Here is a 15,946-nt window from a genome sequence, read left to right on the forward strand (position 1 = left end):
CTCTCTCCCTCTCTGACTGTCTCTCTGCCTCCTTGTGATCTCTGTCAAATAAATAAATAAAATCTTTAAAATAATAATAATACTAATAATACTAATAAAGCGTAGGCACAGAGACAAGCTGTGGCAGCCACCCTGTGACCACTCAGGAGAAGCATAGGCTGCAGGTGCACAGTGAAGAGCTGAGCTCAGAGCCATGGCCTTGACCGTGATGTGGGCCTGAAACCAGCCACTTTTCAGCTGTGCGGGTGCCTCTGTTCCCCTTCTTTCCTGGAGGTGCCTCCATAACCATCTATTCTGTTCTCAAGTACACTCTCGCACACAATTGTTTTAACACATTTGGGTCACACCATTAAGCTTCTCCTTAATAAACAGATACCGAAGCAGAACATGTGCGGAATCACCGCGACTGACCCCATCTCGAGGCCCCTTGGGAGCCTCCCAATCACTGCCCTTCAGCTCCTCCCTGGAGCCAGAACCCCGGCCGCTGACGCCCTCTGCTACTTCTGAACATCGTATAAGCGGGATCGTTTTTCCTGTCTGGCCGCTTAAACTCAACGTTACATTTGAAGAAGTCGCTTATTTCTGCGACACGTTAGGAGCAGCTCTGCGTGTTCCCACGTACAAAACCCGCTCTACCGCTGACAGACATTCGGGTCACTACCACTCTGTTATAAACACTCGGTCCCTGTCCTTCATGACCCGTGGTACGCATCTCATTAGATACACACCGAGGAGGAGGACACCCGGCTGTGCCTCCCTTTCACAGACCCTCCAGCAGTTTTCCAGAGCCACCGCACTCCCGCGGGAAGCCCACGCAGGCACCCACCGTCCCCACCCTTGCCGACCCTGGTGCCATCAGTCTTCATCTCAGCCGTCCCGGTGGGCCTGCGAGATCGCGGTTAGCAGGGAGCTTTAATCTGTAATTCCCAGAAGACCGACAGGTGCCACTGCGTGTCCTCGTCGGTAAAATGCGTGTGCTAGTGTCGCCCCGTCCTCTAGAGGTCATCCCTGTAAGGGCCTGCTCCTCCCAGAAGAACTTGCTTGTGGACCCCAGATGTAGGGGCGGGGCAGGCCGGGTATATCCACTGGGGAGAATTGGGATTCAACCGGCCACCTGTATAGCGGCAGGGCTCAAGCACCCCCATAAAGGCTGTCGGAGGCATTAGAAGGAGAGCTGTCGGAGGAAGAAGAAGGCAGAAGAAGGAGAGTCGGCGGAGAGAGGAGAGCTGTAGAGCTGTAAGAGCTCTTGTCAGAGCAGTACGCGGAGCGGAGACAGCGGGCTGCGGGAGGCAGGCGGTTCCGTTAGCTCCCGCGCTCAAGCTGCCCTTGAGCAGCACGCCGGGCCCCAGCCCGCAGCGGAGGCGCCTCCACCGCCTGCCCCGACGGCGCCCACCCGCTGGCTGATGCTGGAGTGAGCGCTGCGGCGACGGGATGCTGGCGCTGCTGGCCACCAGCTTGGCGCTCGTCGTGGCCGACGGCACCCAAGACACCCCGCCCTCCCATTAATGAAGACGAGTTCCTAACCTCAATGGAGCCCCTTTTATTACTCCTTTATGATTAGTTTTTCTCATTCCTTTGTAAGAAAATTTCCTGTGTCCAACATTCAGTGCCCGCACATTTCACCTCAGACCACGCGCAGACCCCCCATGGGTGAGCGGTGACCTCCTGCGGGGCCAGCACCCTGCCCGAGTGCCTCCACGATCAGGCCTCTACAGCCAGCTCCATCCGGAACACGCAGCCGCATCACCCAACACAGGGCGCTCTTTCTGTCGGGTACCCAGCCCTGCCCCTGCTGGGGGGCCGCCACTCCAGGGCCGGCGAGACCTGACAGAGGACACAGTGTCATCACATCACAGACGCCTTCAGAGACCACTGGTTCGAGAACCACCAGGACCCACTGTGCCTACCTGACCTTGCCACTACCTCCAGTGCCCGTCATCTCCTGGAGAAACTCACGTACCCGTCCTGAAGTCGCCACGGCCACAGGCTGAGGAGCCAGGCTGCTCGCCAGGCACCGGGCTACACACGGCACGGCCGTCAGTCCCACTCGGGGGCCCACGGATGTTATTCCACTCAGAGCAAGGACAAGGCTCAGGAGTTTCGTCAGCAACCCAGGGTCACGGGGCCTGAGCACACAGCACGGCCAGCCCTCTTCTGGGCACCTGGCTCAATTCACAGAAACTCAGGGAACAAGTCCCCACCCTATGGAGTCATCTACACACAGCCCCCGACCGGAGCTCCGTGTGAGTCCCAGGGCCCCCGCACCCTCGCAGGCCAGGCTGGCACCAGGAGCGCGGCTGCACAGGGAGCTCCGGAAGCGGCCAAGGCTTTTGACTGTGGCCCGGCCCAGAGACAGACGCCCTCCCCACACTGGCGCCAGCGGCTCTGGCTCCCGAGGTCAGGGCCTCTCTCTGAACTCCGGCTACCTGGGCCTGGGGCTCAGAGGCGGGCTGCTGGGTGCCAGCAGGCGTGGTTGAGCCACTGCAACAGAGCCCTGTGCGTCCCAGGCCGCAGCAGCAGAGTGGCCCCTGACCTTGGCAGCAGGGCTGCCGCCCCTCCCAGTCTGTGTGCAAGGGCCCGCGGACAGCCGTTCCCCGACAACGGTGCCTCCCCCACCCCCGCGACGTGGGAGCAGCCCAAGAACGGGTGGTCGCGGCACGCGCCCGTCATCCCAGGAGCTCGGCTCCCAGCACTGCAGCCGCGCACAGGCATGGAGCCCAGTGCACGCCTCTCCCGGGGTGCGCCAGCCTGGAGCACACGTCCTGCTGCACCTGCCCGCCCTCCGCCAAGGCACCACTCTGACCTTGGCAACCTCTCCACCCCGCCCCCACCCCCGGCCACTCCAGGAGCTTCCGGGACGCTGATGCACTGGCGGGAGCCCTGAGCTAGAGCCCTGAGCTCCAGCGGGCTGGAGTTCCTGCCCTACGCTTGTGCGGTCTTCGCCCAGCCGAGCCCCCCACGCTCACAGTCCCGCAGGGCCCAGCACAGATACTTGGTGCAGACTTGCCGTGCTGTGCTGTGGGACCACCATACCCAGGAGCGCCCCAGCCCTGAGGGCCCACGGAGGAAGAGGTCTGAGCTACCGTGCGACAAGTATCAGCACGCAGTTCTGGGCTGGTTTTGGATCAGTCTGGAGTCGGCCCTGGTGCTGGAGAACACAGCGGTGTCGAGGGAGAAACACAGCAGGTACTCCGAGAAAGGTCACACGCCTGCGTCGAGCGCCTCGGGCAGCATGTCTAGGCTGCCTCACGGCAAGGCCAGAGCAGTGGCAGGTGAGGAGCGGGGACACATGTGCAGCAGCCAGGGGGGGACCCACGTGCCAGGCCCGGGCCGCCTTCCACCCAGGGCCGTGGGGCAGCGAAGGGTATGAGCCTGGGACAGCGTGGGCGGCCTTCCGCCATCACACGTGGTACCACCACGGGCTTCTTAGTGACCCTGAACAAAGACTCACCCCTTCTCCCTACCCCCAGATTTTAACTTCACTTATTAAAAACAGAAATTCTAAAAGGCCAGGACGTCGTACCAGGAACAGAGGCGATAAAAGCCCCACTCACTCCTGATACTCCCATCTCTAAAGGAAAACACATGTGTGCACGTTGGGGCCTTCGGATAATTAAGCCAGACTGGAAATTATGCGACTGAAACATATTCGAGTATGCAATGAATTCTAAATGACAGAACTACAGAAAACTTAATTGCCATATTAGCATGCTATAAAAACACTAATCATAAATGTAAAACAATAATACCTGTATACACTTTATCAAAATTGTTCCCGTGACACACGCTTCGAGGGGCTCCCCACCACGGGGCAAGTGTGAACCCCCCTCCACACACCATGAGAAAACAGGGTGATGCCAGCACCTCACAGACCACTCTTAGCCATTCTGCTCACCAGCATAAATGTGACATTTAATTAGTTTTTGTTCAATGTTTCTGAAATAGTTATTTTAAAATGAGCCAAAAAGGCGATTTTCTACAGCACTCATTTCTAAGAAGTTACTGCTGTGCTTGCATGGAATTTAGATGTTGAATCGCATTAATGGTGGTTTAACAACACGTCCTGGGCCAGAGTACATGTTAGTCCTCCGTAAATGACAAGAGCCAGGTTTCCCGTCCCTCTCCATTAAGGAAGACTTCCTACTCATCCATTAAGAACAGAGCCTTCAACAGACACCAGATGGCGCTAAGGACGAGCCGTGCACCGACGGGGAAAAAAGTCACCAGTTCACCGGGTCCTGTGGCAGACTCCCTTCCAAGTGCAGCTTCGGTTGCCTTTTTCAACTGGACAAATGACAGATTCTCCTCGGTCCTGGGTTTAGGGTCCCAGAAGTGAGGGGCTGCGCCGAGCCACCCGCCCCACCGGCTCGGCCGAGCCTCTGCGACAGTACGCGCTCGGTCAAGCCAGATACCTCAGCCCAGGCATACTGCCTTCAGTGGGTCCTATCTCCTGGCTGGTCAGTGCATGCCCTGCCCTGCCCCACATGGAACCCACACGTTCTAGAACAGCTGTCTCCAGCCCTGGGCACACGTAAGAATCCCCGGGGACCCCAGAGATCAGTAGTTCCCCCAGCTCCCCACACACTGACATGCAACCAGAATGAAAATACTGCAGTCAAGAGGGGCGGCCCAGAGCCCAAAACCACTTTGTGTTTGCTTCCGCCGCCCCCGCTCCTACCCAGCCTGGGGCAGTCTGCCATCGGCACAAAGCCTGATGCCTCAGTCTACCCCCAAGGCTCCAGTGTGTTCTGTGGGCCCAGACACCAAGATCTGCAAAAGTTCCCCAGGAGAGAGGAATATGAAGCCTCAGATTCCGAGAGTGACTGAGAGGTGACCGTAATTTGTGGGACCCTTCTCCACACCTCCATGACCCTGAAATGCATGCTGCGTTTTCTCCCCACCATTTTCCAAGATCCTTTTGTGGCCCAGCACTTGCAAAGGGCCTGTGGCCAAGGGCAGATGCATGGCAAACACTCACCACATCAGAAATAATTGATTAGCATCCTTCACTATGCTCCCCAAATCTTCTGTTACAGAAAATGTGCTCAGGACGTCTGCTTGGGAAGAACCAGGAGAGAAGCAGCAGCTAGACGGTAGCTCCTGGGTCCGCATTAGGGGACAGGAGATGACGGTCCCCACCATTCTGACCTCCTCCTCTCAGCCGGTCCATGCCCCTGTTTGACTCACATCCCTCAGCCTGGTGGGTTCCTTGCCCCTGGATGCCCAGAGCCCATCCTTACCCTCGGGGCATACAGCACTGTGCAGAATGACTGTGCACGGGCCTGTCTCCCCGGGCTGTCTGGGGGCATCTGAAGGCTCACGGGTGCGGGCCCAGAGCACTGTGGAGGCATGTGAGCACCCGCCCCTGAATGAGGAGTGAGCACAGTGCTGAAGAAGCAGCCGGTTTCCTACTGTGGCAGCCTGAGTCCCACCCACCTGCCCCTCCTTCCCTGCCCGGGGTTTCCCTGTCCCAGATGCCCAGCGCCTCCTTCCGACAGGCCCCTCCTGGTGCCAGACTGGGGTCACGACACCAACCCATCTGCTCCTGCAGCTCTGCACTCAGAGATCCCGCTTCTGCAGGGGGCCCACGCGCAGACACAGCCCAGTGCACAGCAAGCAATGGACAGAAGCTCTGAGACAAGCGAAAAGGCCCAGGAAGAGCCCCGGGCTGAGCAGGGAGAGAGTTCTCCTGAGTGAACGGGCTCCTTCCCATGTGGTGAAACCCCGGTCTGTCCTGGGGAGACAGAGAACGGCAGGAACCACCTCTCTTTCTGCAGGCCGCATAAGGAACAGCGACTTGGTCCTCTTTCCTTCTTCTCTCACAGCACCAAACACAGTGCCAGAGACACAGAACGTGCTGGAGAAATGCTGATCAAATGAATGAAGGCACCAGCCAAAAGACCTTCCAAGAGGGTCCCGGCTCTCCCACTCCAGAAACAGCCTCCTGGCCCCTCACTGAAGCCCTTCACGTCCTGACCTGCTCCTGTCTCTAGCCACCCCCAGGTCCCCCCCCCCGCCCTAATCTAAGCAGTCCGTCTGCCACCTGGAGGCCAGCTCACCCCGGCTCCTGCCCATCCAACCCCAGCTGCATCCCACAGGCTGAACGCCCTCCCCCATCTCCCCGACCCAACGACACCGACGCATCCTTCGAGATGCTCCAGAAGCACCCCCCCTTCCCCGAGAAGCCTGGCCTGCCATCCACAGGAGTCTGCACTGCCGGGAACCGCGACTCCCTTTCTTGGTGACACCCTCCCTGCCCCCGGGCCACTCTGGAAAGACAGGTTTTTTGCTCATGGGCCCCAGTACTTCCCTTTAACTCATCCATCAACCCAAGCCTAAAAGAGGCCAGAACAGACGAGTTCATCTCTGTCCTTCCTGGTCCCCAGCCTCCCACCTTGTCACACCTGCAGACCCCGCAAAGGGGAAGCTCAGCCTCGGCACGCACACCCCTGCTCAGCGGCCACCCTTGCTCCCCCCCGGCGCCCCGTGCCCCCCCCCCCCCCCCACCGTCATCCAAGCCTGTCATCCCAGCCCATACGGCAGCCCTGACCTGCTCCCGCCCCTCTTAACAGGGATGCCTGGGATTCCCCTCTGTCTCGGGGCAAGGGGCCCCTGCAGTTAATGGGTTACACGAACACACATGCCCGAGACGCCCAGACATCCCTTCCCTTGCATCCCCAACACTCCTGACAGACGCTGCCCACCGCATCCGCCCTCCCATTCAGACCAACAGAGCAGAGCGTCCGTCTCCTCCCCGTTCCGCTCCCCTGCCCACTGAATCCCAGGTCACACGCTTGCCCAGCTGGCCACTGGGCATCGCACACAGGGAAGCTCAAGGACAACGCAGACAGACTGAGAGCCGAAGGAAAGGAACGGGACAGAACCATTCGTGAAGGCTTCCCACCCAGAGGCAGCACAACCCAGATACACACAAAACTGCACTGTAAGCTCTTAAACAAATTATCGCCGAAACTTCCCACAGCTCTACCAAAAAAGCTTGTAAGCTATTGTAGAGGACATTTGGAAAAGTAGATGTGAATACTTAAAATAACAGACACCAAACAGAAAGCAATTGTAAAATAAGCAATTGTAGCAGGTCTAATTTTAATTGCAAGAGAATATTTAATCAATAAATATTCACTGTTGAGAAGCATCTGCATTTAGGATTATGAGATACTAAGCTGCAAATTTATTAAGACTCATTAGCAAGAAAGTCTTTTAAATACTGGAAGTCAGACCCAATTCAGAGTAAACACTTCGAGTTCCCTACTGATTTAGCTCCAAAAATGATTTAAAAAAGAAAAGAGAAGAATGCTGTCTATAAACTACTCCCAAGTTTTCAGCAGGGCCAAGCTCACTTCCGGTACTAACCCGAGTGAAGACCACGGCCACCCCAGCCGCCCACCGGGCCTTCTCCAGCCGTGTCCACAGTCGGGCAGTTTAGAGCCGAGTAAGGAGCCGGAACCCCAGCCTCCATCATGGAAACACTGACACTTAAGCACCCATTTCTCCCCTTACATCCCTACTAAAGTACATTAAACAACCAAAAAACTGGTCAAACATATTTCACTGTGATGGATTCCTAAGAATTAAAAAAGTCTTTAAGATGGATCCTTTCTCTATCACAGGTTTGAAAATATTACGAAGATTTTAGAATAATAAAACCAGAGAGAAAGAATACAGCTGTCACAAATGATTACTTACCCTCCTTTTCTGCCAGCCTTGTCAAACCAAGCCTGAAATGAAGCAAAGACTGGGGAATGTCACCTGAGCTCAGGCAAAGGCCCAGATCCCGGCCGCAAAGACGGGGTGAGGGTTAGGGCCACACTCGGGCCAGGCTGCGCTGGGGGAGGCCCCCGGACACTTACTGAGAGCAGCTTCCAGGTAATCGGACGAACCGGCTTCGGGATTCCGGACCAGCTCAACTTCCGCAATTCCTCTGTGGACAAGAAAGGGACAAAGAAAACAAGGTTCACGAACAGCGAACTCCCCACGAGGCCTGGATCGCTCCGTCAGCGCTCCGGCGGCAGGGGCCTCGTAAAGGAGACCAGAGCGAGGCTGAGTGAGGAGGGTTTCAGGATTTCAGGTTCCTCCTACATCTCTCAGGACGCCAGAGACGCCGAGCGACCTCCATCCCAGCGGAGCTAAGTGTCCACACTGAAGCGACACGAAGTGCGCAGTGGCTACATGCATAGCAAGTGTCCCCGGAGCCACCACGGGACAGGTAGGGCACCGCACACCCTCCTCCCTGGGGCAGTTGAGGCCCCGGGGCACGGCTCCCCTCCATACACCCCCTCCTTCCCTCCCACTGCCCCCACCAGCACCTGTCCCCGCAGCCAACACTCGCCCGGTGCGCCCTTGCTCCTGCACCTCGTCTCCCCCTCACCACTCACTGCTTGCGAACACGAGGTGCTTCGCTCGGGGCTGCTTTTGGAAGAGCTTGTGTCACGGAGATACGCCTGTCTTCACGCTGCGCCATGTGGTTCCAGGTAGACTAATACAGTGTCCCCACAAGTACCCACAGTGGCGCAGGGCTGGCCAGGGGCACAGGGGCTCAGAGCCGCCGGTGTGGAGCCACCCGAGGGCACCAGAGGGCTCAGCCCGGACACAGTGGTGAGGGGACCGGCCCCTGCCGTCCAGCAGACCTTGTGTGCCTCCCCAGTGTCTCAGCCCGATGCCCCGAACGGCTAGAGAACACGTTTCAATTTGCAGGTATATCAACACTCAGTCAATCCCACAGACACCGAAGTAATTACTTCTTTCCTTGAAGTTAGGAATCCACCATTAGGCACTTCTAAAAGGAGCTCGTGATTAATGCCAGGAATAAAAGAAACGATTAAAGAGACTTTGGTAATATAATCAACAAAATACAAAGTCCTGACATCTAATCTTTTTCCAATTACTACAGTCTCAGTAAAATAAGTTCAGAATAATCGGAGGACGGAACCGCAATAACTCGCACTTCACAGCAGAATCTCGGAAAACAGCGAATCTTCCCCCGCACCCTGAGGATATTATGAAGAGCAGGAACCTAATATCTGAACACCAATAATGTAATGTTTACCGTCATGTTCCCAGGGCCTCTCCTCCTGCACAGGCTGTTTTCTGATTACGGTTTACAGGAAGAAAGCCGGGAGAAATCTCCATTGTTAGCATTCTCCGACCCTCTCTCCTCCCAGAAGCAGCTCACAAACAAGCGCTCTGAACGCCCGTCCGGGACGGAGCTCTGGGTCTGTGCCAGCCTCAGCCTGAACCTGCTGCCTTCACTGGTGCTATGTACTCCCCACGGCAGCCCGAGACCAACAGGGCTGTCCCGGCCGTGTCACTGAGGAGCAGCCTCAGAGAGGGTAGGTGACACGGCCACAGCGGCCCAGGAACTGAGTGACCTTCACATCCCAGAATCTTTCCACTGTAGTCACTCCCATTACTAAAAGAGCTTCCTGTGACCCAGACAAGTCTCACTCACAAATACGGACAAAAGGTCTAAAACGAGATCCACGCATATCGAAGCACAAGCAGATGTTCAGAGACGGGCCCACGGGATTTACTCCAGGAATGAAAGCACAGCTGCCCGTCAGGACACCTCCTAGTTACCTCTGGGTGCTCGGCTGGGCTGGTGGGAAAGTCACGGGGCCGTTCTGCTGGATGTGCGGCGTAGACTCTCCCCGGGGCCTGTCTGCCCCTCCACCTTCCTAGCAGAACCCCAGTCGCACAGAGTGACAGTCCACCCCGCCACCCCTCCCCACAGCCCGGTACTGAGCGGGGGTCAGCCCAGGGGAAGTGGAACGCGCCACCGGAGCTGGAATGGACAGCTTGCCGCAGAGCTGAGCCCCGCCCTCGCCCATGAGGGACCCCGTGATGGGCCTGGGACCCGATCTGAGCTGCGGAGAAGACAGCAGGGGAGCTGGGGGCCACCGAGGAGAAAGCCCCTCCTCGTTCTTCAGAAATCTTCCGGGGGCAACAATCTCTTGCTCCCTCGACGGGTTGTGAGGGTCAGACGTGAGGCTGGGGCTGCTGTGCCCACCCAGCCCCCACCCAGCCCGAGGAGGAAGCCCAGGCAGGGAGGCAGCGATGGGGGCTGAGTTGGGCAGGACCGGCAGACACCAGAACGTTCCCAAATCAACAGCTCTGCCCCGCCAGCAGCAAAGCAAGCAAACTCTTACAGACCTGAGCTTGACGGAAAAACGGACACTCCCAGAGAAAGCAAACTGAAGCTTTTACTCGGGGACGTGGAGACACACAGGAAACCCCAAGCCCCCCCACACACTAAGGAGAACTTCGAGGGCAGCGATCAGGGCGCGGCCGAGGGCATCGGGCGCGCAGAGAACTGCGAGCCGGTGCAGGACGGCGTCGGGACAGAAGCCGGGGAAGGTGGGAAGGAAATTCGGCCCGGGGAGCCTTCCCTGAGGAGATGCGCACTGAGGAAAGACCCACAGAGGAGGAGAAACTACTGCGGAAACGGGGACCGGAAGGGGACATTCCCAAGTCCACGGGACACCGGACAGGAAGCCCTGGCCACCAGGTGAAGAAGGGATCAGAGGGGCCCGTGGTCACAAGCAGACACTTGATAGGCCACTTCCGAAGCCTGGGGCAGAGGGAGAGCGGCTCAGAGGGCGGCCGCACACAGCGGACCCGCAACCAAACCCGCCCCCGGACCGGGCCGGACACCTCGAGCTGTCCGCCACCACGCGGAAGCTCTCGTTATCCGGCGCCAAGCCCGGGAGACGCCGCTGGGCCGTACCGTGTGTGTCCTGCAGCTGGCGAGGGGACACGAAGCGCCTCTGGGAGATCAAAGGCCTAGAGCAGCCGGTCACACTGGGGGAGGAGTGCGGGACAGGACGGGCCCCTGCAAAGCAAGCCGGTGAGGGCCGCAGCGCTGGAGAGCCCGGCCCTGGGGGGCGAGGCCAGGTTGGGAGCTCGGGGCGCAGACGAACGGCCGCATCCACCTGCACCGACGCAGGAGTCCCGCCGCCTCTCAAATCGAGGGCCCGTCCGAGCAGGACACCATGGGTCTCCGGAAAAGGAAATCAGACCCTGAGTCTTCCCACGAAAACTATTTCTAAGCGAGTAAAGACCCAAAGACCTAAACAGTGCGTGTGTGCGTGCACGTGTGGACACGTGGACACGTGTGTGTATGAAGGAGGGATAAAAATATCACAAGAAGGGGCACCTGGGTGGCTCAGCGGGTTAGAGCCGCTGCCTTCGGCTCGGGTCGTGATCTCAGGGTCCTGGGATCGAGCCCTGCATTAGGCTCTCTGCTTAGCGGGGAGCCTGCTTCCCTTTCTCTCTCTGCCTGCCTCTCTGCCTACTTGTGGTCTCTGTCTGTCAAGTGAATGTAAAAAAAAAAAAAAAAAAAAAACACAAGAAAACACAGATGAGTATTTTGCTATTTTCTGATGGGAGAAGGGCCTTCCCGGCAAATCACGTATCTGAGAACTACAGGTAAGATTAACAAACTGTATGAAAGTTTGAAATGACTATGGTGAAAGCCACCATAATACTAAAAAAAAAAAAAAAAAAAAAAAAAAAAAATGACAGACTTGGGGCACGTGGGGGGCTCAGTCAGTTAAGCATCTGCCTTCGGCTCAGGTCATAATCTCAGGGTCCTGGGACTAGGCCCTATGTCCGTCTGGCTCCTGCTTCTCTCCCTCCCTTTCTGCCTCTCCCCCCTTGAAATAAATAAATTTCTCTCAAATAAATAATAAAATCTTTTTAAATATGACAGACTTGAAAAATACACACAACGTACAATACAAAAACATGAACATCACTAATACAGAAAGAACACAGAAAAAAGAATGAGCCATCTATACAAAATGGAGAATTCACAAAAGAGGAACCAAGCATGGCTGACACATGTAGCCATTCCTAAGAAATGCCCATCTTCATAGGCACGTACTCTCAACGGTGATTAAAGAACTACATCATTAGAACAAGAAAATCTATCACAAATTACATTCAGTTTCAAATGAGCAATACCTAGTCCTGACGAGCCTACGCTCTCCGTCTGGTCAGAATGCATATGAAGAGAACTTTTTCTCGCTCGAATTGTTTCTTCTGTTTCTATTTTGAGTGGGTCCACACCAGCAGGGAGCCCAACACAGTGCTCAACTTCTAACCCTGACATTAGGACCTAAGCCAAAACCAGAAGTCAGACGGCTAACCGACTAAGCCGCCCGGTGTCCCCTGGTTGGTTAATGTGGAAAGGTGGATAACGTCCGAGGAGCAGCTTCCCTTGAAGAAATCCCTTCCTCAGGGACATCTGCAAGGGATGACTCACAGGGTGTTCATCTGAGCCTTGTCTTAGGAAAAACGAGAATCAGTCCGAGTGTCCATTAACAGGGGATGATTAAAACACCGTTACATCCGCACGCTGGACTCTAACACCGCCACGGAGAAGAACAGGTGCTCTCCTGGGTAAGTAAATCAGTCTGGGAAGATAAACAAGAGTAGAGTGCAGGTGCGCTGAGTATTTTTTTAAGATTTTATTTACGAGAGAAAAGAAAGAGCGTACGGGGGAGCCGGCAGAGGGAGAGGGACAAGCAGACTCCGTGCTGAGCACGGAGCCGAACCTGGGGCTCAGTCTCAGGACCCTGAGATCATGACCTGAGCAGAAATCAAGAGTCGGACGCTCAGCCCACGGAGCCCCCCAGGCCGCGCACTGAGTCCTTCTGTACATGCGCGCCGGAGCCTGGAAGCACAGCCAGCCTTGGGGGAGGGTGCAGAGAGCGGCTCGCGGGCCGCGGAAGCAGTACTTTCCAGTGCACACCCCACCATGTTCCCACAGAGGCAGAGTTCCCGGGATGTCTCCAACTCGACCTCCAACTCTTCAAAATCCACCCAACCTGCCGGGCCCAGCTCAGCCTCTGCTGAATCTATGAAGCCTTCCTGGCAACTCAGGCCTCTCCCAATGCCCTCTTCCGCGAGCGCCGGGAACACCTGGGGCCAGCCCACCTCACCCCGTTCGGTGCGGTGTCTGAGCACCAACCTCATGTCCAGAAGCGGCTTAGGTGTTCCTGCAGGTCAGATGCCATTATTCTGCTGCTTTAGTGTCCTGAGGAAGAGCCTTGCCACAGCCTGGCAGTAAGTGCTGGAGAGAAGAACGTGCGGTTCCTTCCTCTACACCTGCAGATGCGGTTTTCTTGGGGGGGGGGAGCTCATATTTTTTAACTGACATATAATTTATAGGCAATGAAAGAATTTAGCCCCACAAACAAGAAACAGAACATTTCTATTACCCTTTTCTGTAATTCTTTGCTCCCACTCCAAGTTAATTCCTTCCTGATAGCGATCACCACAGATTATCCTTGCCTGATCTTAAAATTCATACAAGTAGTACTGACAGAATGTACCTGCTGCTAGCCTGCTTCTTGTGCCCAAAAAATGTCAGAGTCATAATGCTGCAAGTACCAGTGACTCATTCCTTACAAGCACAAATACGACTCTACGCCAGGCACGCGTCCCACCGGCTTGCGTACCCACGGACAGCCGGGTCGTGCACAAGCGCTCATTCCTACGCTGAAGCAGCTACGACGGCTCGTGCGGTCTTGTGTTGTGTGGGTCTGTGTTTCCATGTCTACGAGGCAAAGAGGAAGGAGCAGAACTGCTGGTCATAGGACAGAGACAGATCTACCTTTATAAAACACCGCCACACGGGCCTACAGAATGCTTGTACCATTTTGCACTTCCCACCCATAACGTATAAAAGCTGCAACTGCTCCACATCCTGGTCCAAATCCAGAGCTGTCCGTCCTTCATGTTAGCCATTCTAATAAGGCATCTCATTATCATTTTAATTACCAATTCTGAGATGCCTAATGATGTTGGCGTTAAACAGATTTTTGTGTGCTTTCTGGCCATTTCTATAGCTTCTATGATGCTTATCTTGAACTCTTTTACCCATCTTTTTATTAAGTTGTTCATCATCTTATCTGCTGTTAATAACACATTTTTCTTCTGATTCTAGATCGTATTTCCCTGTTTCACTGCATGCCTGGGGTTTTTATTATTATTGAATGCCAGGTGTGCCAGTTATCGATTTACTGTCTCTGCAATCATGGAACTGGGACTTGTAAATACTTCTCCTTGGCCGCCTGGCATGATATCATCCTTTTCAGTACAGAGTGGAAGAGGGACACTGGAGCAGAAGGGCTTTCTCCGTCAAGTCCCCGTACACCTCGTTCACCAGGCTCTGGCCCACAGTTCCTGCAGCGAGTGCTGGGTCTTCTTTCCTGGAGGCTGCTTTCTCTGGCATTAGCCCCCTGCAGAGCACTGAGGTCCTGGGCACACAGGGTTTCTCCCACATTCTGCTGGTAGAGAGAGCGACTCCCAGTTCCCAGCTCCTGCAGCAAGCGATGGCCAGCAATACCCAGCAGCCACGCCTCTGTGAGCTCTGGGGACGCTCTCCCCTGCCTCACGGACTGTCACCTCACTCACAAGCCGGCCAGCACTCCACCAAGGACTTGAAGCCCCCCCACCCACAGCTATGTGGGCTCTGTCTCTGGAAGGAACACTCTGCTCTCCAGCACGGGCTCCGTACCGTCTGTCTCAGTTTCTGTTCCCTTCCTGGGCTGCAGCCTGGAAACTGCTTCCAAGCACAAATGCAGGGAATGTGAAATCCCCCTTGTGTATCACCTTCTCGCAGGGACCACAGCTCTGCACTGTCTAAACACGATGCCTGACAACAGCTGTTTCACATACATGATCCAAGTTTCTACTTACTCACGACAGAAGAGCAATTCCTTTGGCAACTAATCATTCATGGTTGAAGCAAAAGTCAACTAACATATTTTTAAAAAATTTTTTGTCTACATTCATCTGGGATATTGGTCTCTAGCTACTTTTCCTCACACTGTCTTTGTAACGTTTTCCTATTAGGGTTATGCAGCCTTAACAAAATGAGTTGAGAAGGGTTTTCTCTTCCTCTTTTTTCTGAGACAGCTTTTGGAGAATTGGTATTATTTCTTCTTTAAATGTTTGATAGAATTTATTAGGAAAACCATCTAACCCTGATACTCTCCTCGTGTGAAAGCCTCTTTTTTTTTTTTTTAAGACTTATTTATTTACTTGAGAGAGTGAGGATGAGCAGAGAGGGAGAGAAATGCTCAAGCAGACTCTTCACTGAGTAGAGCCCTATGTCAAGATTGATCTCAGGACCCTGAGATCATGACCTGAGCCAAAATCAAGATTCGGATGCCTAACTGACTGAGACACCTAGGCGCCCCTGAAGGGTTTTTTTTTGTTACAAATTTTTTTAGGGAGCACCTAGGTTAAGCCTTGGACTTGTGAGTTTGGCTCAGGTCATGATCTCAGGGTTCTGAGACTGAGCCCCACATCAGGATCTGCACTCAGTGGGGAGTCTGCTTGAGATTCTCTTTCTCTACCCCTCCCCTACTCTCATGAACATGCAAGCTCTCTCTCTCCCTCCAAAAATACATAAGTAAATCTTTAAAAAAAAAAATTAATTGATGTAGGCATACTAAGGCTTTCCTTTTCTTCTGGTATCAGTTTTATTAGGTCATATGTTTCAAGGAATATGTCCACTTTGTGTCAGTTCTTGAATTTACTGGGATAAAGTTGCAAATAATGTGCCCTTAGTATCTTCTTAATATCTGTAGGGTCTGTACTGATGTGTCCTCTTTCACTTCTGATGTTGCAATTTGTGTCTTCTCTTCTTTCCACTGATCAAATCTAACTAGAACTTTTATTGATCTTTGTAAAAAATGAACTTCAGATTTTCTTGATTCTTCTTCCTGTTTGTCCATTTCCCAATTTACTGATTTCCACCCCTGTTTTATTTCCCTTCTTTTACTTGGTTTCATTTAATTTCCTTTTTTCCTAGCTTCTTAAAGTGGAAGCTTTGATCATTGATTTGAAGCCTTTATTTCTTTCAAAGATAGGCATTTAAACACATAAACGTTCCTCCAGGCACTGTTTTACCAGTAGC

General features: G+C 54.4%; 1 protein-coding gene across 1 annotated transcript in view; it reads right to left on the reverse strand.

Annotated features, from left to right (window-relative positions):
• Positions 1-15,946, reverse strand: part of LOC132020224 (TBC1 domain family member 22A-like) — a 221,423-nt gene that overhangs the window by 129,775 nt on the left and 75,702 nt on the right. Inside the window, exon 5 of the mRNA XM_059404436.1 lies at positions 7,869-7,939. Within this exon, the coding sequence (XP_059260419.1) occupies positions 7,869-7,939 (71 nt within the window). The remainder of the gene's footprint in view (positions 1-7,868; positions 7,940-15,946) is intronic.

The sequence above is a fragment of the Mustela nigripes genome, chromosome 6 (genome assembly GCF_022355385.1).
Source record: "Mustela nigripes isolate SB6536 chromosome 6, MUSNIG.SB6536, whole genome shotgun sequence".
Classification (NCBI taxonomy): Eukaryota; Metazoa; Chordata; class Mammalia; order Carnivora; family Mustelidae; genus Mustela; species Mustela nigripes.